At 32.8% G+C, this 22,536-nt stretch overlaps 1 protein-coding gene across 1 annotated transcript in view; it reads right to left on the bottom strand.

Annotated features, from left to right (window-relative positions):
- Nucleotides 1-22,536, bottom strand: part of LOC108905465 (lutropin-choriogonadotropic hormone receptor-like) — a 205,151-nt gene that overhangs the window by 40,408 nt on the left and 142,207 nt on the right. The window contains exons 10-11 of the mRNA XM_023454593.1: nt 15,611-15,769; nt 7,029-7,208 (exon numbers count right to left, since the gene is read on the bottom strand). Of these exons, the coding sequence (XP_023310361.1) occupies nt 7,029-7,208; nt 15,611-15,769 (339 nt within the window). The remainder of the gene's footprint in view (nt 1-7,028; nt 7,209-15,610; nt 15,770-22,536) is intronic.

Genomic DNA, 22,536 nt, shown 5'->3' with positions numbered 1-22,536 from the left:
TAAGAAACATACCGAATTCAGTTTAGAAGCTAATTGAACACAATGCTCTTTCCAACCGAGACACTCGTCAATTGTTACGCCCAAGAACTTTATTTTACTATCAAACGATAGTGATTCTGAGCCATTTAATGCTATGCTTAAAGGGTTACAATATTTTTGTCTGTTATGAAATCTTATCACATGCGTCTTTTCTGTATTAAGATAGAGATCATTAGAATTGTACCAATTTTTTAAAATCTGCAGAACTTCGTTGGATTTACGTTCTAACTGTACATCTTCTTTATCCGAGATTAATAACGACTGATCATCTGCATACATAGTGAATTTTGCATCAGTGGTAAGAGAATCCAGTTCATTTGTGTAAAGCAAAAAGAGCACTGGACCCAATACAGAGCCTTGAGGCACACCCACATCTATACCTCGATATTCTGAGTTTACCATCTGTATCCCCGTGTTATCAACATGCCTTAAACTAACAAATTGCAAACGATGACTTAAAAAGGATTTTATCCAGTCCAATGCTGTCCCTCGTATACCATATGAATTAAGTTTATCTAGTAGCTTGTTATGATTGACGCAGTCAAATGCCCTGCTGAGATCACAAAAGATCCCAACAGGGCATTCACCCGCTTCCAAGAACTCCAAAACCCTGGTGTAGAAATTATGTATTGCTGTTTGCGTGGACATATTGGCCCTAAATCCATGTTGATTTTTTGTGAATAAATTATGTTTAGCGACAAATGTTAGGATGCGCTCTAGAAAACAGTACTCAAAAATTTTAGAAAATGTAGAAGCGAGAGTTATTGGCCTGTAATTTTGCGGGTTCGTAGGATCTTCTTTCTTATAGACTGGCACGATTTTTCCAACCTTCAGTATAGTAGGAAAGCATCCTGTCGAAAATGACAAATTCACTAGATATGTGAGTGGTTGTGTAATAAAAGGTATAACCTTTTTTAGTACAGACATTGGTATACCATCTGGTCCAAATGAGGTTTTATTTTTCAGTTTAGTAGTTAATAAAATTAACAGCTCTTTTTCTACGAAAGGATTCAAAAACAGAGAATAATTATTATTTGGAATACTAAACTGAGTACTAGTGGCATATAAATCACCTTTAGGTATTTTATCTAAAATCTTTTTCGGAGCTTCAAGAAAAAAAGTATTAAAAGCCGAGGCCACTTTATCAGGATCATTACAAACTACACCATTGTTTATGATAGATATATTTTCCAGTCTTTTATTTTTATTTGATAATTCAGATACTAAGTTCCATGCTGTTTTAGAAACATTATCAGACATATAGATTTTATTTTGATAAAACATCCTTTTTGTATTATCAACTAATTTGACATGCTCCCTTTTAGCTTGCTTGTATTTAGTTAGTAACAGTGGACATGTATTCTTCAATAGACACATGTCCCTGAGTCTTACACTGGATTCTCTTAGCACAGTATTTTTCCAGTTCTTTTTTTTATTTTTACCATTATCATAAACCTTTTTTAACGGAAAGAAAATGTCAAAATAATACATAAATATATTTAAAAAGCAGTCAAAAGCACCATCCATAGAATGCATTTCGTACACATCGGACCACAATTCTCCTTGCAACGCTGCCCCAAATTGATTTGCCGAGTCATTAGCAAATATTCTTTTTAATTGGGAATTGATTCTTCACACTAGAATATTGCAATTTAACTAAACTTACTTTAGTCCAAAAGTTGATACGTATAGAGATACAGGGCGTCAAAATGAAAATTCTGTTTTAATTATTTTTAAATGGCCTTTACAAAATTACAGATTTTGCATAAATTCTAGAAATGGAGGTTCTTTGAAGTGACGCATTCAAATCCGACCATAATTTTACTATTACCTACTTATTACCACTTGCGACACTCAGCATGTCTATATAATATCATAACTTTTTGGCTTCTTTGTATATCTGGCTCATTGATATATTTTTTATTTTCCCATGTTTTTTACGTAAAAAATGTATACCTTGCAAGTGTCACTACGAGTAACAATTTTCGAGATATTCACCTTTAAAGATTCGAAGTAAATGAAAACTGCTTCCAACAGTTGTTACAGAAAATGAATCACTTTTTTTATTAATTGTTGTAGTAATTAAGGTTTAGAAAGAGTACACAATTTTTTAGAGATACTTGTCATGCATAATAAACAATGATCAATACTAAAAATACCTATGACCATTCAGAATTTTTCAATATTTTGCTCTATAAACAATTTATTTATTGCCCAGGGAATTTTCTATGCAATCGACAAAATCTTGCACACATAAAAACTACGTTGTAACCCCTTGCTTCTTGGCCTAATACGACAGCATTCTGCTGTGTAGATTCTGAGATATAGAAGAAAATTTTGTTATACTTCAATGAAGTAAAAGGGAGATCATCAAAATAAGAAAATAATATTTTTTAAATTTAATCATTTCGTGGAATGCATTGATGAACACAAACTAATAAAACTTGATTACCATAATATAACTATTTTTTAAAAGCAAACGTATGTGGCATAATTCTTTATACTCGAAATTCGAACAATTAAACAACTAAATAACCTACTCGAATGGAAGAGCGAATGAGTTACTAAGCTTGAATAGAATCCGGCTCAGGAGAGTGACAGGACTCATAACGGGACACTGTCACTTTAGGAAACATCTACATAGACTAAAGCTTGTAGACAGTCCGGTCTGCCGAGGATGTGAATCGGCGGATGAAACTTCTCTGCATATCCTGTGCGAGTGCCCGGGATTTGCACGTAGCAGAATCACGCTCCTTGGGAGACCCTATTTGGAACCCAAGGAGCTGAGAGAAGTGTCAGCAAGGAAGCTTTTGGACTTTGTAAAAAGGACAAATCTACTTGCTGAATAGGACTAATAGTGGGACGCACAATAGGCCGCAGTGCTATGGGACTTTTAAAGGACCAACCACTAGATGAAGAAGAAGAAGAAATAACCTACTACCTTTTTCTAAATGTTGGGTATTTAAAAAATATGGCGTTAAACTGAAACAGAACATAGGAAACATCATTTCAAAGAAACGTTCCTCATAAACATACATCCGAAGTCTTTTAAGAGAATAGTTAATTTATCATATACACACATTTAAATTACATCAATATAGTAGATACAAATTAAACTTGGTACAGATCTTTTATCGACTGTAATGATCTCATGAAGAAATACTTTTTTTCTAGTACATCAGACAATGTAGGAGGAAATCAAATATTTTTTTTACCAAAAAAATATTGTCCGTAACATATACAGTAAAATAACGCATTTATCTGAAACAACACTTTCGATATCGATATCGCTTTTTCAGAAATATTTTGATGCACTTCGATGATGGCGACTTCAAAAGTCAAAAGTGCCAGTGAACATTAGTGTTAAAAGTTATTTTTCCGCAATATGACAATGCATTTTTTATTAACTTCCATGATTCAATTCAGTGTGGCATTGAAGTGCACCAAAAAAAAGGTTTATTATCAATTTTTTCGCAAATGGTGCAGATTATCGATATCGAATAGGAGTACATACTTGTTTTGTATCTTCTGTAGAGGCTTTTCAGAAAATTGTACTAGTTTATCGAAAACACAATAAACAATTATTTTTTGATATTGAATTATCCACTGTATCCCGTCACTGAAAAATATTCGTCCATGAGACTGCAAACGATAATCTAAAGACCTGTTCCAATTTCATTTGTGTGCTATCAGATATTTAAAAGGATTTACAAAAATAATAAATTTTTAGTACTGCACTTTTACCCTGCACCTTTTTTATTCAGCATTTTCAGATCCATGCTCATAGGAAACTTTTCATTTAAAATCACATATCTTTTCTGTGTCAACCTTCATCTCATTTTTTTCTAATTTAATATACAAGGGAAATTATTACTGAAAATTAAAGCATCAAAATATATCTACAGTTTTTTTACGAGAGACATTTATCAGTTGACAGTTTGACCAGTTGTGTTTAATCTAAAATAAGATGGTGAAAGATGTTTAACTTAAATAAAAAAGATAAAAAAGAGATCATATTTTGTCTAGATTCGTCTATATGTATAAAAGAATCAACTGCAGAGCAGAAGACAAAAGACAATATTAAAAGTTAAGTCATCAATCAAATGAGCTTTAATTTACATTAGGGGTGACAATTTAAATTACCTTTTAATTCAAGTTAAATTTAAAAGTAAAATAAAATAATGAACGCCATTCACTTTAAAATTCCATCAGCTCTAAAGTTCACCAGCATAGTGTTTTTCTATGACACTGGAAAAATGCGGCGCTTGTTTAGATTAACTGGTTTAATTAAAACAGGTATTGATGCAATAGTGGGTTAATTAAGCAGGGATTTATGCTGTGCTGCCTGGAAACGCCTGCATTGTGACATGACTGCAATGATGGCTAATACTAATTTAAAAGATGGATTTACCAGGCATTCTTTAGATAAAATATGTCCATAGAAAATTGATTGCAAAAATATTTAGTATTACATAGCCCCATAAAAAAGTGGCAGTTCCGAAAGACAAGACCATGGTATCCAGATAGTTTTGGGGTCGCTGAATCCGAATCCGGTGTCCGTTTAATACGATTAACTCTGGTTTAAGGTCAGTTCAAGGTCAAATGTAGAAAATAAATTGCCAACAAACTAAACCTACGTATCTATACGTTTTTGGGGCCCCGAGTCCGAATCCGTTGTCTGTTTGACTCGATCAGATCTGGTTTAAGTTTAGTTCAACGTCAAATGAAACGAATGAATTGCCCACAAAGTAAACCTACATATCCATAGGTTTTTGATAGAATGCGGTGTTCGTTTCACCCGATCAGGTCTGGGTTAAGATCAGTTCAAGGTCAAATGTAGAGAATTAATTGCCAACAAAGTAAACCAACTATACGTTTTTGGGGTCGCTGAATCCGAATTCGGAGTTTCACATAAAAAACAAGAATATTTGTGAATCCCGATTGCTGGCCCAGTATTATGGTGAAGATTCTAACAAATTTGTCATTTGTGTTGTTCGAATCTGATCCTACATAAGACTATCCTCAGACTAAAGCACTATTGTTTCAATGTGCTACAGGTACGGCTGCATACACATTTGTATTATGCAGTAGAACAGCTTTCTAGCTTCCTTTGGACGAATCAATGAACAATCCACTCCACTCGTTAGGTTTATAACATCCATATTTGAAGTGATTCATTAATCCAACGATATCATTGCAGTAACCTAAGAAAAATTCTTCATCGTAAGAAAAATATTTTCGAGACTCCTTATTTCTGCACCGATAATAAGGAGATTTCACATTTCCGGCTTGCTTAGTATTTTTTTAGCCATGATGTTAGGAACTCTGTCCATCCTCTGCCAGGCCCAAATCTCATAATACATAACATAATTTACTTTTTCTTGGGATATTGTTCCTGTTTTTGTCATAACGTGATATGGAATATATTCGCCATCACTAGTATCACTAGCACTATCAGTGATAGTTTAATTGCCACTAAAATTTCCTCCTTCTTTAATGTCTTGGTGAAACCTTTCTCTCTGCTCAAACCCAAATTTTTCACTCTGAGGTTGGTTTTTATAAACATTTTTTGTATGTTGATTGATCTTTTTCTATCAAAAAGTATTTAGTAGACCTGATCGGGTCAAACGGACATGAGATTCGGATTTAGTGACCCCAAAAACGTATAGATACGTAGTTTTAGTTCGGTGGCAATTGATTTTCTACATTTGACCTTGAACTGACCTTAAACTAGAGCTAATCGTGTTAAACGAACACCTGATTCGGATTCAGCGACCCCTAAACCATATGGATACCATGGTCTTGTCTTTCAAAACTTTCACTTCTTTTTTGTGTTATTAATAAATTAACTCTCACACCAAACAAAAATTTAACACCTGATGTTGAGAACTAAAAAAATTCGTACTACTCCATATCCTAAATATTATAAAAAGTAAGTTATGGAAAGAACTTTCTATTTAAGATATTGTAGAAAGCTAAACATCTATAAATGAAGATGCAAAATACCAACAAATATTACAGAGAGGATAAATTTTATTAGGTACCTATGTCGTTTGATTATCTTTTAGAATAAATAATAAACAAAGTATTGTGACACATGTTTTTAATAAAACTCTTGACGAAAACATGAATACATTTTCCAAAATTATCAAATGTATCTACTTCCATTGATATTGAAAAGTAAACATTAACTTTCAAAATTAAATCCATTTGGAAAAAAAATGTATGATATTTTATGTTCTGGATGTGCAAAAATATTTATATCTGCGTCTATAATCGTCAATAATTTTGGTTTGATGAGATACATCCAATTAGGTAACCAAGGTACAGTTTTCTAAATAATAAAATAATTTTTGAAAGGTTCCATAATATCAGCAGAAATTTTTGGGCACAATTTTGACATTTTGTTGACATTTCATGGAAAATATAAATCTCTGTGTGAAATTTAAAACTATATCAAAATATACTAACAGATTAGTCTTACATATTGATACATGGATGTTTTTGATGTTGGTCTTTATTTTCTGTGAAGTCGATTTTATTTCGATAAATGTGACAGCACACAACAGTTATTCCATTAAAGATATAAATTCCATCAAATATTGAACCCAAAATTTGCTTCACTAAAAGCAATTTACTTATAGTAAATAGGCTTCAATGAGTTCATTTTAATAGATGATCTGATCTTTAATGGTTTTTAATTAATTTGTTTACAAACTGTGATTCACATTCTATCTTTGGAGGATAACTTTAGAAAAACTATTTTATTTGTTTTGTCGAGAGGAATACGTTCTAAAAGATCGTTCCAACGCTTCAGTTATATCGTGTATCTAAAGATCATTGTTCTTGATTAAGAACTGATGCCTGAGTTATTAAGCATAAAGGAACGTGCCGTATATTTCTAAGAAAATGGTTCACAAAACCTTTGAAAGACAGATCCGTAAAATGACGCTTTGACTGAGATTGATGAGTATCCACCCGTGACTCACCTCATGGTAATTCCTGTAAATCTCGCCACACAGTGCCGTTGTAACTGGAAAAGCATTCGTGCTGTTATGGAAGACCTCGTTCTCGTCTCCCCACAGCTCGTCGTTCTGAGTTGCAGCGCCTAAACTGGCATTCATGGGCATCCAACGGAGCAGAGCTTTCAGTGATGGATCTTTGTTTTCCTGAAATGCAGCAAGGTTTCATAATCAGTAAATATTTTACACTGACACTTTTTTGTAAATGTAAAAATAAATGTAAATACACAAAAATATTCAGGGAACAAATAACTTTGAAGGAGCTTGTTTGACAACTAGTGACTGTGTAAGAAACAAAACGTAAGTACCTATGCTTTAAAGATGTTGGATAATTTAAATTAATTCAAAAAATTTAACTTATTATCAATTAAATTATATGCCTACATGGGGATTCTTAAATACCCCTTATAACTTGTTTAAGAATTGTTTGATTGGTATCAAAAACGACACCCAAAGACAAAAATACATATACATACATATACTTTTACTTATTTGGATACAACTCTTCCATAGATTCAATAATAATATCTCTACTCCTCATTCTAACCACGAGAATTAGCCCAGAAGTCGGAGACTTGTGCGGGAGAGGAGGCGGCATATTATTATTACGCAGGCCGCATTTGCGCCCAGGAACGACTTATGTTGGTAGGCCCTATCCACCATTCAGTGCAGGAATGAGGGAAACCTGGAAAACCTCATTAATTAGGGGGGTGGTCAAATGCCAACCGGTGTCAATCTCTCACATTGACCCAAGCCAACATTCTTCCACCCTACCATACCTGCACAGAGGGTGCCAATCCTCCGTACAAGCATAGCTAATCTACGGCCTACCGGCCGCGCGATTCGAAACCCGGGCAGATCGACACATCGATTTAAGTACTGACGCCTTAAACCGTGCACCTATCGACCGTGTATTTACAATTATATATTATTTAGTAGATCTATCTCTAGTAGTAAGGGAGACATATCGAAAAGACTGTACCATACATTTATGTAAGAAAGAAATTATAGTAGTTTCTTTATATTATGCTTATGTTTGTTATTATAAGATTTTATGTATTTCAAACTACAAAACTATCTCCATAATCTTCTATTTTAGTTAATATAAAAGATAAATAATTTGTCATAATAACAATTAAATGACGATCCACTGACACTCAGTGCATCAGCAAATCAAATGGTATTCGATTTCATTTTGATGACATTCAAAATATCAATTGAGGGTAGAGACATACATAAACAAATAAAAATCACTTGTTATACAAGGTGGCTCACAACTTATCCTTAAAAATGGAACCTGAGGGATTATTTCTTTATTAACCATCTACCGTTATGACCAGTATCATAACGATATTAACTTACCATTTACTTCTCGAAAGGGAGTTTATAATTGTCATTACACTTTAATTAATACGTGGGAATTTAGAAATGTTGTACGTTCAGAGAATGAATTCCAGACGTACGGTAAGTACCGTACGTCGTTCATGTAGAATGTAATCCAGTGATTGGTTGTATAGGGTGACACTTAAGTTGGAAGAACAAGAAAATACAAAAACTTTCCAGGAAGGGTTTTAATAACAATAAAAACAAAACTAACAAAACAACGGAAACACAACAGATTCGAACAAACATTGTTGATTTATTTACATACGGCAGCGTACCGAGATTCAGGGAATGCGAGATCCATAGCAAAATTTGGAAAGAGTTTATCTATTATAAATTAACCCGAGACTCTAAAACTAAGTAGGCTGCTCAATGTGAAACCGAAGAAGAAACTGCCTTTTTCGGAGATCTCTCCTGAATTCGACACCGCGCTTCGACACGCCCATTTCTTGGGTTCCGAAATCTCGGTTCTTATCTTACTAGCAGGATCCCTGAATATCGGGATGCTTTGGCATAACTATACCATGTTAATAATTATCTAGTTGACTGAATTTACAATTGTATGTATTGTTTTGAGATTAAACTGAACTTACAAATAACCTACACCTTCCTCTTGTGACTCCGTAGGTGACACGAGACGGATTAGTCAATCTCATTTAATATATCCTTATAGCTTGGAAAATCCACCTAAAAACCAGCTATTTGGTCTATTATTATTTTCCTCACAACATTATAACAACTTATTTAAATAACTTGGAATTCCTACGTCCTTTCGAATGCATTTCGCGCGTTATTAGAAATATCGAATATTCCCTTGATACCAGATGCTCGACGGTCTAAGTCAACTTGTTCAAAAACATTGCTAAATTTCATGAGGCCTTCTCCGAAGGACGGCTTTGCTTTATTACTCCCGGTGACAAAAAGGCACTAGTCTCTCGACGACTTTATGGCGAAGCTAAACCTACTTGAAAATCCTTAACTTTTCAATAGTTATTGTTGAGTGAAATATTTTACTGTCAGAATTGGCCCATCCGTTTCGAGAGCTAACAAATAAACTAGCAAGCGTCCCAGCTTGTATTACAAAAATTTGAAAATAGATGTGTCATGAAAAATGAAGTCAACATCGTAAAAAGTTTTTTGTAAAATCCTTACAGTTTTCGAGAAAAAAAATTGAAGTTGTAGTATTTAGAACCCTTACATCGTTGGGCTACTATAGTCTCTAGCGTCATTCGCGTTGTGCGCTGTAGGTACGCAATTCGCTCTCTCTCTACGTGACCCAGGCGTTCCCAAATACTGAAAATCGATTTTGGTAGGTATTACAATACTTTTCCAAGTGTTAAAAATGGCTTACGTGTATAGCAACACGGAGTGTTATGGTGAAGCAATACGACATTTGTGTTAGTTCGTAGAAACTAGGTACGACGGACGGGCCCAAGTGACGTCGGTGAACAAAATTTTGAACAGTTGTTGTAACATCAGCTATGTCAAATGATCTTATTAATTCAAACCACAAATTAATTTTATTAATTAATAATACCTAACAATATTAATTCAATTTTTTGTCCGTCCATTTTTTTATTACATTTTGCCGTTGTGCCGGTCTACAACCGCATGCCTTACCTTGCGCCAGGTCAGGTTTTACAATGGACCAGTTTCCAATACCGTACAAAAGTGTATTTTTAAATCAGTTTCGAACTGCTTTTCTGATTTTTTTTTACAAAATTGTGTTCGTAAGAGTCCACTGTACATTAAAATTTTGTTTTTCGGATAAGTCTGAATTACTCTGTATAGTAGAAAACGGTTTTTGCTAAACGATAAAACTAGAAAATCAAAGACAAAAACAAAAGAACGAAATAATGTGTCATCTTATAGCTATAATTTGAAATATTTCCATTATTTTTTACGAATGCTTTTCTCAATAATCTACTTAAGGAAACATTGTTGCGCATTATATCCATGTCACAAAGCCGTCGTTTAAATTTTTAGTCCATCAAGTGTGGGGAAGTTACATTGAAGCGTAAATCATATTTATGACCAGTAAATGTTTTAGAGGCCTACTTATCTATGAATTTATTTGTCACCAAACGAGATTCAATTAATATATATTTTCAAACCAATACATTGAGGATGATAGACGTGAAGAAGCTGTACAAAATGTATTATAATAGTTACTGTTGATAAATAAAAAAATTACTTCTGACCAAATTTTAATGTGCAAAAAATAAGGACAATGTTATTTTTTAAATAGTTGTCTATTAAAATTGAATTGTATAAATATTCATAAGTATAGTTTCGAAATTACTACCATAATACGGGTCCTGCCTTTGTTTTCTTCTTTCATAAATCATCATAAAGTACATAGTTAACTTCAGTAGTCAAGTTAAGTGCTATAACTAGAAAACTAACCCTATTTACAATGTAGTCATTGAAGTAAAGTAGTGGATAATATTAACCTCATTGTAATGTCGACATTTTTTAAATTTAAAAGCAATCTACTCTGAATGTGTCCTAAAAAATGAATTTGAATGCCGTATTACTATTTAGTAGAAGGATACGACACTATATACAGGGTGTTATTTCTAAAATAGTTGACGAAATTGAAACAGTGAAATTTTCAGGCGATTTTTTTCTAACCTCAAAAAAATCGGTCAGAAATCGAGGTTTGCAAGAAATTAATAGAACCACGAAAAATTTGGTATGTAGGGGTTTTTAGGTTCGTTAATCACGAATTTGAATTCAGAATTGCTGGGGAGCTTTGGGGGCTGCTGATCACGAATACGAACTCATGGCGGATCCAATATGGCGGAACAGGATCCAGTATGGTTAATTTTGTGAATGTATGCATCTTCAGATGGACGTCTTTTTAAAACAGGAATAGACCTTTGAATGTATGGATCTTTGGATGTCAACATAACCTGGCCCACTAAATCCTACACAACAAAAAGGCCCTGACAGAGCTGCGAACCCCAAACCTAACACAATCATACGCAACAGCTAGCTGACAATCCAAACTCCCAAACCAAACATAAGATGCGCTTCTAAATGTTACACAACCGAAAGGCCCTTTTGTGGATGATTTAGTTGGTCAGGTCATCCCACTATCCATACATTCAAAGGCCCAGTCCTGTTTTAAAAAAGCCGTCCGTCTAAAGATGCATGCATACATTTATCCATAAAATCAACCATATTGGATTCTGGTCCGCCATATTGGATTCATCATGTTGAATTTGCTTCGTATTCGTGATCAGCAACCCCTAAAACCCCCAAGGATCCAATTCTGGATTAATCTGGAGAAGTTTAGAAAAAAATGTGACCGTTTTAGCGCAATTCTGACAGTGGATTCGGATTAAGCGCGTCAAAATACAATTAACTTGGTCAAAACCATATGACACTTCTTTTTTTGTGTGACTGTGTTATATGAGCTAAAAAATTCACTGTTTCATTTGCATCAGCTATTTTCGAAACACCTTGCATCTGATGTCAATTAATTCGAAACAGTTCAAATGAACTAGAGTTTATTTCTGACTTCTCATAAAGCTGTACCCGTAGCAGCTTGAAGATGACCTGTTGACAACGATTTTCTGTTATCTTCTAAACCATTTAAAAATTAGTAGCAAATTTAATAAACGTATAGGTTGCGTGGAACTCACTTTTTCTTGATAAGGAAAATATAGAATTTTGTTTGTCCCTTGATATTGCAAACTTTGACCCTTTAGCATGTGGCAATTGACAAAATTACTGCTTCTGAAAATTTTTTACAAAAGACACATTTTCAAGTAAAATCGGAAGAAAAACAGGTATTACTAAGAATACATCAAACAAATTCTCATGTAAATAAATATTTCTGAGACACATTATTCATGGTTACTTGTGGCGATACTTGCATCGAAATATATGTTTTATAAAAAATGTATGAGACGACTACACACAGCTACATTGCGTATTGTAGTATTTTTTTATATTAAAACGGTGTACATCAAAACATATATTTTTAGAAGGCAAATATTTAATACTTAGTTCATATAATATTTTCATTTTGTGTCTCAAACATATTTATGAGTTGCTCCAAAACTGTTTACTCTCTATTTCTGTTAACTAGTTATTGGACTCTGTATATAAAATACAGATTGTTGTGAGTATTGCGGCACCACTTCGATAAAACGAGCTACGAAAAAGTGGATTTTTATTCATAAATAGTCAAAACACGAAGAAAATTTGCCATTAATATTAAAGATATATTGTCAATAGATTAAAACTTCGACCTGTTTTAACTTCGTAGGAACTCGCAACATTATGTTTAACGAAATAAAAGACCCTCTATGAAGGTATATTTTTACAAAAACTTTCATTTCACTTTTACAGCTGCTTTATAGTTATGAAACCTTGAAAAAAATCATACCGGTTGATATTGCTATTGCCGTTTTGTCAATTTCGATATAAACCGACACAAATAACAGTCACAATAAAATAATTGATATGAAATCGAGCCTAAATCTTGATTTCTACTATTAGGCCAAGCATAAGATTTTTACTCGAAAAAAGTCCTATCCGCGAGATTATGTCTAAAGGAACATAATACAAGACATGTCTCCTCTCGTGAGTCAAAAACTTTTATTAGCTAACTTTTCTATTTAAACAAATAAGTGAGGAAAACAGTTTTTTCACTTTGCATGGAAAACCATCAATTTTAGCGAAAAGTGACTCACAGACAGCTTGTAGGGAGTAAAATTATCTACAAAATGAGACTGGTTAAATTAAAATCGGTTAATAAACAAAAAAGTTATTGCAAAAAAACAAGAAAAGTGCCCATTTTTTCATTTGTTTATAACTATCGCATTTATTGTTAAAATTTTATAAAACCTATGACAAGTTGAGGGTTTTGTCATACTTTAAAAGTGTGCCAAAAGTGGGCGCTGTAGGTGCAATAGTTTTCGCACAATTCTATTTGTTTATAGCGGAGGCTCCAAAAGTTATGAACTTTAAGCCTCTGTACAGACGTTAATTTTCAATCAAACATGATTCTGAAAGCGTCATTGTAATCTTAAAGACGCAATTAAGCGACCTATTAAAAAATATCACCGTTTTTTTGACATTAACATTCTCAAATTGTGCATTAAAAAACCGTGCGTTTTTCGCTTATAAACAATTTGAATAACATTGTTGCTATTTATGCTATCTCACCGAAAATAGGTGCAATGGATAGCTGGAAAAAAAATACAGTTTTAAAAAAAAAAAAGTGCCCTCTACGACCAACAGGAGCCAAGATAAGAATTTTTTTTTAAAAAATCGTAGCGCAATTGTTTATAAATATTAAGACTTGAATTTTTCGCAAAATAAAGTTTACGACGTAAACTACGATTTGCCGTGAATTGCATTGAAAAATATAGAAAATTAACGACTCACGAGCCCTTTAAAGAGAAGGTACTCGCTAAGTAAACTGTCCGGCGGCCGGCGGCGTGGTGGTGGGGGAAATTCAAATTGATGCGCGCTGAAAATTTTGCAATATCTCGGCTTCTATTTATCGTAGAAACTTATAATTTTTTTAAACCGTGGTAGCTCGACGAAAAAATAACAATGGACATATTTACGAATTCGTAGAATAGCCCTGAACCCCAGAAAAAATGCAAAGTGAAAAAAACTGTTTTCCTCACTTATTTGTTTAAATAGAAAAGTTAGCTTATAAAAGTTTTTGACTCACGAGATGAGAGACGTCTTATATTATGTACCTTTAGACAATTTTACAATAATCTCGCAGATAGGAATTTTTTCGAGTTTCTCTTTTGTTTTCGCTAATTTTCCTGGTGTATACTGTATTTACATCTCACAAAGTGGAGTTTGCAGTGAAGTAACACTGGTGTAGCAAACAGAACTACATTTTTGTTATTTCTTCTACACATTAAAAAGTTTACAGAAATCAGAGACAGAATTAGAACACGCGAATAGAATTTTTTGTAGAAAACAAATCTAAGATTATATTGATGGAGAAATGGAATGAACTAGAAATATATTCCAGATATTCTTAATTTTCTGCATGATAGAAAACAGAGAAACTTTTAGCCCAGATTAAAAGACATATTATCTTTAACTTTTTATTTATTTGGACATGAATTGCCCTTTAACGTTTGTCACAAATTCACTTCATATCTTGTATATGTAAACACTTTTAATTAGAACGCGCAATGTTTTGAAGTCAAAATACTTCTTTATTTTGTAGTACAAGTAAAATAAAATAAAAATGCCTTTAGAATTACAAATTATGTCAACAACAAATTAGAAAACCATTGCATTAAATTTCTAATACTTGCAACGAATTTATATCTGGCATAAAATATAAACTATAATATTCTAAATATAATCATACCTTCTGTTATAAAAATGGATTACCAATAATTTAATATTTATATGTTTATTTTTTAATAGCCATATTATTTAGCTGAATGGAAAATATAACTTCTAGTACATTACTATTAACGGGTTTTATAGGTATATATTTATTTTAGCTCAAATATATGGCCGGAAACTTAATTGGCTTGATTACACTTTCGCATTTCAGTTTTACTATCAATTAAAATCTCTTCTTTATTTGTTTGTGGCATATTAATTAAAACGATGCAATAACTATAATTACCCGGAAGTTATTAACAAACTTGAAATATAATTTAACAAAAGAAATATAACAGTAAATCGAGTAATATTAACGGATTCTTTGCTTTAAACGGAAATAAAATAAAAATGTGCACTAAATAGGTACCTATTTTTCACATCGAGGAAGGAGCTGTCGTATTTCGTGTTTGCAGGACTCTACCAGCTGTAAAAATTTGTTTGCAGTCAGTTTTAATTGATCACTAGATTCAAACTACTTTTATTACTAAAAAACTAAACTATTGAACAAATCGAACTCACTTGGTGTCAATTTCTGTACACATCTTGTTAGATAAAATTGTGGCAGCCCGAAAAGTAGTTCTGGCCACTAATTCATTGTTTGTCACATTATTGACTAAGAAACCAGCTCAGTTTCACATGATTTTCCTGCACCATGATTGTGAGAGAAATGATCTTATAGGACAAAATGGCTTGACTATGCGGCTCCTTTGTTTTATTTTTAGATAATTTATAGTTTTCACAAAATTTTATTCAAATCCAATAAATATGTTTGTTTTCGTTACCTGCAAGACATAGCTGACAGTGGTATTCTTCGCAGCACAGGCCTCGTGGAGTTGGTGGACGAGCCTGGTGTGCTTCTCGTACTCCCAGGGGTTGTGCGTTCGGGGAAACTTGAAAGCGCAGCAGTGGTAAGGATAGGTTAGCCATGCTTCTTTAATAAACTGCAAAGGGGAGGAAAATTGATTTCATTAAGATTTTGTTTCCTTTGAGTTATTTAAAACAAACACTTTTGGCTTTCCACCGAGAAAAGTTGTGCAAACTGTTCTTAAATACAGTTTCTTTAATGTAATACACCTTATCTGCAAAATTTATATCGGTAATTCTGTTGCGATATGAAAGAATGTTTTAAAACTTTTCTCTATCTACTTTAGGTAGCAAGGGATCTAACATCAGAGCAATTAATAATTTTTTAGTATATATTCCTTCAGAAAAAAGCTTTTGTAAAATAATTTGTCCTGAATAGATGCATCAGGTTTAAATGGTTTCAAGATATATACATAGTTTATCTAAATGATTTTTTTTAAATAAACTCTATAGGGCAAAAGTAAGTCAAATGGTGAATATGTTTCTTATATATTTTGAATAATAAATAGGTCGTTTTTTAGAATAAAATACAATAAAGGACCCCACACAAACCTTATGGATTTCAGATTCTGGTGGATGTGTCTGGATTTTTAATATTTTGTACCTGATATCCTCCTGATCAAGAGTGTGTCAATGGGCACAAAGTTCGAAAATGGACAATTTTCGAGATATCGAGGAGCAAAGTCGCCTAAAATGAAACATTTCTTGGGTCCGCATAAGATATACGATTTTGGATCATAATAGATATTTAAATGTAATATTTTCATATACAGGGTGTTAAATAAGTATGTACAATCAATTCAACAGACTATTATTTGAGTGATTTTAAGACAAAAAGTTCATATAAACATTGGTGCGCAGATGCCTCGTTTTTTGAAGATACTCAATTAACTCCCATAATCCATCTACCCTAATATACAGGGTGTCCTATTTCAAATTACGCATCTGAATATCCCTTCAAGGAAGCCACTAATCCAAAAATAACTCTTACGAAATTTGTTGGGTCCGGAGGGCGACATCGGATGATCACCTCGGATTTGAACTTGACCTTGACTTTCAAGGTCATTTGAAGCTCAAATCTATTTTTTTTTTAATTTTCGACCTCGGATACGAAAAGAGCGAAAATTTTACGTTCAGTACATAAGGTTTTTCTTTGAATGACCTTTAACGGTTATTTCAAGGACAAAATATTTTAAATTACGCACCTGGATATCTCGTCAGGAAAGTCACCAATCCGAAGATAATCCTTACGAAAGTTGTTGGGTGCGAAGGGGGATATCGGATGGTGACCTTTAATTTGACCTTGACATTAACCTTCAAGGTAATTTGAAGGTCAAACCTAATTTTTTAAATAGGAACCTCTATTTTTGACCCCGAATTTACGTACTTAAGGCTCTTTTTCTTCATCAAGGCCAAATTGAAAGTCTCCATCCGATGCCCCCCTCTGAACCCAACAACTTTCGTAAGGGTTATTTTCGGATTGGTGTGACTCCTGATGTATGTGGTCAAGAATGTCATGATTGTACAATCCCGCAAGATCCGAGTTATGGAGTAACGGGGTCCTGGGGTTATTAAGCTAATGGTGCAATGAGATCATGAGTTTGAAGGTTTTTCCAATCACTGACTGCTTGAGTCCTTTTGAAATCTTTCAAACTGCTGCCTAGAGGAGCATAGATGTTATGGCAAAATAAGAACTGATTCTGGAATTCTGACTTTAGATCCGGATTCAGCAGGTCAAAGGAAATAGTGGTTTGGTTCAAGGTCCAGCCTATTTATTTTTGTAACGTTGTGAAATCACTGTAATCAGGAAAAAGAAAAAAATACAAAAATCTACAACTCCACAGAGTTTTCCTATAAAAAAAAAGTTTTGTTCATACATATATTCGAAATGTAAAGTCAATTGTTTTTATATACAGGGTGTCCGCAAATTTCATCGACAACGTTTGACTGCACATTCACGACGATAAATAAATACGATCTACGAAAAAAAAGTTAAATAAAAACTTTTTTGTTATTGAGTTACATGCCTTCAAAGTTGTCAAAAATAAAACTAACTTAATTAATAACTTCATAACTCTTTTCAAACGTTGTCGGTGAAATTTGCGGACATCCTGTATTTTTCTTTGATAGTAAGAACATTTCCGAAAACTTTATTATCATTACTATTTTTTCTTAGACGGAAAGGTAAAAAGAAGGGTGGTAGAATATTAGTGAATGAGCTAGTACAGTTGAATATTATTTGTTATAACCGTTAATTTTATTATAAATACTCGTATATAACGCTCATGAATTTTTCATCAAAATGAGATTTGCAGCAAGAGCGTATAGTAGGTAATAAAATTGGTTGACTATTAAATCGTAATATTTTAGTGTTTATTGGATTTAATGTAGTTTTTTTATTATCACTTTATCAAAATCATAATGCTTCGTGTCGCTAAAGTATTTATTATCAAACCCATACACTGTACGAACAAATTCAAATATATAAGTAACATTTTCTATATCCATCCATTAATACCTATCAAAAAGATCTATTCAATGAAAATAGTGTCAACTTTCTCGCACTTCCGGTTAGACCGGAAGTCATCATCAACTCTGTTATTTCAAATGGAATGCTCTGTATATCTTTGCATTTTTTAATTCTACGGTAAAATGTAGACTAATTTTATATAAGGTACTATAGATCAAAATGTGACTGTTTTCAAGTTATTATCAATTTTGAAAAAAATTGTGGGATGTAAGTTATTGAAAATAGAATAACCGACATTTAGCTTTATTTGGTAATGAAATTTAGCATGGATAATTTAAAACTAATGGAATTCAACCAGTTTACGTCAAATTTGCATAAATTAATACAGAGTGTTTAAGAACATGTGACCATTATTGTGACGTTAAATTTACTTTAAAAAGATACTGTAGTTCCCTATACCCAAAGTTAACAGTTCTTGTGTAAATTGGAAATTATTGATTTCAACACAGAAAAATATACGTTGGATTTGATCCACTAAAGAATTGAATAATAAGCGGTGTTTGATTAATGAACTGTAATTTTTATTATCGTTATACCTTCATCAAAAACAATAAATCAATATATTAAATTAAAAAGGGCGATGCTTTAAATAAACCTACCATACCTACTCGTAGATTTTTCTGTGTTGAAATCAATAATTTCCAATTTACACAAGAACTGTTAACTTTGGGTATGGGAAACTATAATATCATTTTAAAGTAAATTTAATTATGCATCCATTAATGTACTATCCGATGCCCCCCTCTGAACCCAACAACTTTCGTAAGGGTTATTTTCGGATTGGTGTGACTCCTGATGTATGTGGTCAAGAATGTCATGATTGTACAATCCCGCAAGATCCGAGTTATGGAGTAACGGGGTCCTGGGGTTATTAAGCTAATGGTGCAATGAGATCATGAGTTTGAAGGTTTTTCCAATCACTGACTGCTTGAGTCCTTTTGAAATCTTTCAAACTGCTGCCTAGAGGAGCATAGATGTTATGGCAAAATAAGAACTGATTCTGGAATTCTGACTTTAGATTCGGATTCAGCAGGTCAAAGGAAATAGTGGTTTGGTTCAAGGTCCAGCCTATTTATTTTTGTAACGTTGTGAAATCACTGTAATCAGGAAAAAGAAAAAAATACAAAAATCTACAACTCCACAGAGTTTTCCTATAAAAAAAGTTTTGTTCATACATATATTCGAAATGTAAAGTCATTTGTTTTTATATACAGGGTGTCCGCAAATTTCATCGACAACGTTTGACTGCACATTCACGACGATAAATAAAGACGATCTACGAAAAAAAGTTAAATAAAAAATTTTTGGTTTTTGAGTTACAGGCCAAAGTTGTCAAAAATAAAACTAATTTAATTAATAACTTCATAACCCTTTTACCGATCGCGTTAAAATTTGGTACATCTATTTGAACTATTATGGCGTATTATTTCTTAAAGCATTAGTCAAATCGATATACTGGGTGATAGTTTTCTCTGGTTACCTCTCCCTTTTAGCGGTCAAAACTTTTACAGTGGTCGTATTTATTTTTTTAAAGCGGGCGGCAATATTGAAAAAGTCATTTAATTGAAAAAAAAATGTCTCTTGAGAAATTTGCCTACAGAAAGCCATTATTGACAAAAATGGCATTATTTGCATGTGTGTACGTTTCGGTTTAAAACTTTGAGTTCAGTAGACGATGAAAACAAGACCTTGATTCTTGTGGATATCAGGTAATGTGATTATTATCGGGTTTCTTTAGTATTCTCATTACTCCACACATGCAAATTATGAAAATTTACAACTCCGTTTAATTGTCTTGATACACTGCGGACACTTCATAAAGAAACACGACAATAATGACATTCCCTGATAGCCACAGCAATCAACATCTTGTTTTCATCGCCAACTGAACTCAAAGTTTTAAATTCGTGACACTGCTACGCAAACCGAAGAATGTAGACCTGCAAATAATGCGATTTTTCTCAAGAATGACTTCCTCTAGGCGATTTTCTCAAGAGACACAATTTTTTTTAAATAAAACGCCCATTTCAATGTTGCTGCCCGTTTTAAAAAAATACGACCACTGTAAAAGTTTGACCGTTAAGAGGGAGAGGTAACCGGAGAAAACTATCACCCAGCATATCGATTTAACTAAAACTAAAGAAATAATACGCAATAATAGTCCAAATAAATGTACCAAATTTTAACGCGATCGGTAATAGAGTTATGAAGTTATTAATTAAGTTAGTTTTATTTTTGACAACTTTGAAGGCATGTAACTCAATAACAAAAAAGTTTTTATTTAACTTTTTTTTCGTAGATCGTATTTATTTATCGTCGTGAATATGCAGTCAAACGTTGTCGGTGAAATTTGCGGACATCCTGTATTTTTCTTTGATAGTAAGAACATTTCCGAAAACTTTATTATCATTACTATTTTTTCTTAGACGGAAAGGTAAAAAGAAGGGTGGTAGAATATTAGTGAATGACCTAGTACAGTTGAATATTATTTGTTATAACCGTTAATTTTATTATAAATACTCGTATATAACGCTCATGAATTTTTCATCAAAATGAGATTTGCAGCAAGAGCGTATAGTAGGTAATAAAATTGGTTGACTATTAAATCGTAATATTTTAGTGTTTATTGGATTTAATGTAGTTTTTTTATTATCACTTTATCAAAATCATAATGCTTCGTGTCGCTAAAGTATTTATTATCAAACCCATACACTGTACGAACAAATTCAAATATATAAGTAACATTTTCTATATCCATCCATTAATACCTATCAAAAAGATCTATTCAATGAAAATAGTGTCAACTTTCTCGCACTTCCGGTTAGACCGGAAGTCATCATCAACTCTGTTATTTCAAATGGAATGCTCTGTATATCTTTGCATTTTTTAATTCTACGGTAAAATGTAGACTAATTTTATATAAGGTACTATAGATCAAAATGTGACTGTTTTCAAGTTATTATCAATTTTGAAAAAAATTGTGGGATGTAAGTTATTGAAAATAGAATAACCGACATTTAGCTTTATTTGGTAATGAAATTTAGCATGGATAATTTAAAACTAATGGAATTCAACCAGTTTACGTCAAATTTGCATAAATTAATACAGAGTGTTTAAGAACATGTGACCATTATTGTGACGTTAAATTTACTTTAAAAAGATACTATAGTTCCCTATACCCAAAGTTAACAGTTCTTGTGTAAATTGGAAATTATTGATTTCAACACAGAAAAATATACGTTGGATTTGATGCACTAAAGAATTGAATAATAAGCGGTGTTTGATTAATGAACTGTAATTTTTATTATCGTTATACCTTCATCAAAAACAATAAATTAATATACTAGAAAGGTAGGCAAACTTCGCTGACGCGAAGTTTGACCTTCCTCTCGGGCCTTCGGCCCTCGAGCCGCGCTGCGCGCGGCCCGAGCACCGCTCCGCGGTGCTCTCCTCGCTGGTTAGTAAATATAACATTTTTTGAAACACCCTGTGCTTTAGTTTTTAAACACCCCGTATATAAAAGTTTATTGAGAACGTTTTTCAAAAAAGAGTAGGCCCCGCTCGGGGAAAGACTAAGAAAAGTTTCTTCCAAACTTCCAAAAAAGGCATCTGGTTAAATGAAAAAGGAAAAACCTAGTCCACCTGTGTCAGTTTTATGAAACACCCAGTACATAAATTGCAAAAAACATGTGGTTAGTAGGGAATAAGATTTTTCATAAAAATATTGCAGACTTCAGTACAAACTGTAGAAATGGAAACAAATATACCTAAGGAAAGTTTCGTTCTGTTGGTAATTGGATCAGTTTTGTGGAACATCCAGTATAAAGATTCAAAAAGACACCTGGTTAATAAATATACAATTTTTCATTCAAAGACTCTAGTAAATAAAGACAAAGTTAAAAGTGAAAAAGGAAAAAATTGCCCGTAATTCAGCAGATGTGGGTCAATTTTGTGGAACGCCCAGTACATATATAGATTTTCTAAAAAGCGGCTGGTCAATAAATATACAACTTTTCATCAAAAGATTCCATGAAAAAATTAACAAAATGAATAAGGGAAAATCTGGTACACCTGTGTCAGTTTTATGGAACATCCTGTACATAAATTGCAAGAAACACCTGGTTAGTAGAATATAAGGTTTTTCATAAAAATATTGTCGACTTCAGTACAAAATATAGAAAAGGAAAAAACATTCTATTCGTAATTTTAATCTGCATCAGAATTGTAGAATACTCAGTATAAAAATTCAAAAAGACAACTGGTTAATAAGTATACAATTTTTCATTAAAAGACTTTAGTAAATAAAGACAAAGT

This window comes from Anoplophora glabripennis, unplaced genomic scaffold (assembly GCF_000390285.2).
Source record: "Anoplophora glabripennis isolate ALB-LARVAE unplaced genomic scaffold, Agla_2.0 scaffold267, whole genome shotgun sequence".
Lineage (NCBI taxonomy): Eukaryota > Metazoa > Arthropoda > Insecta > Coleoptera > Cerambycidae > Anoplophora > Anoplophora glabripennis.
This window is presented reverse-complemented; position numbering and strand designations above follow the sequence as displayed.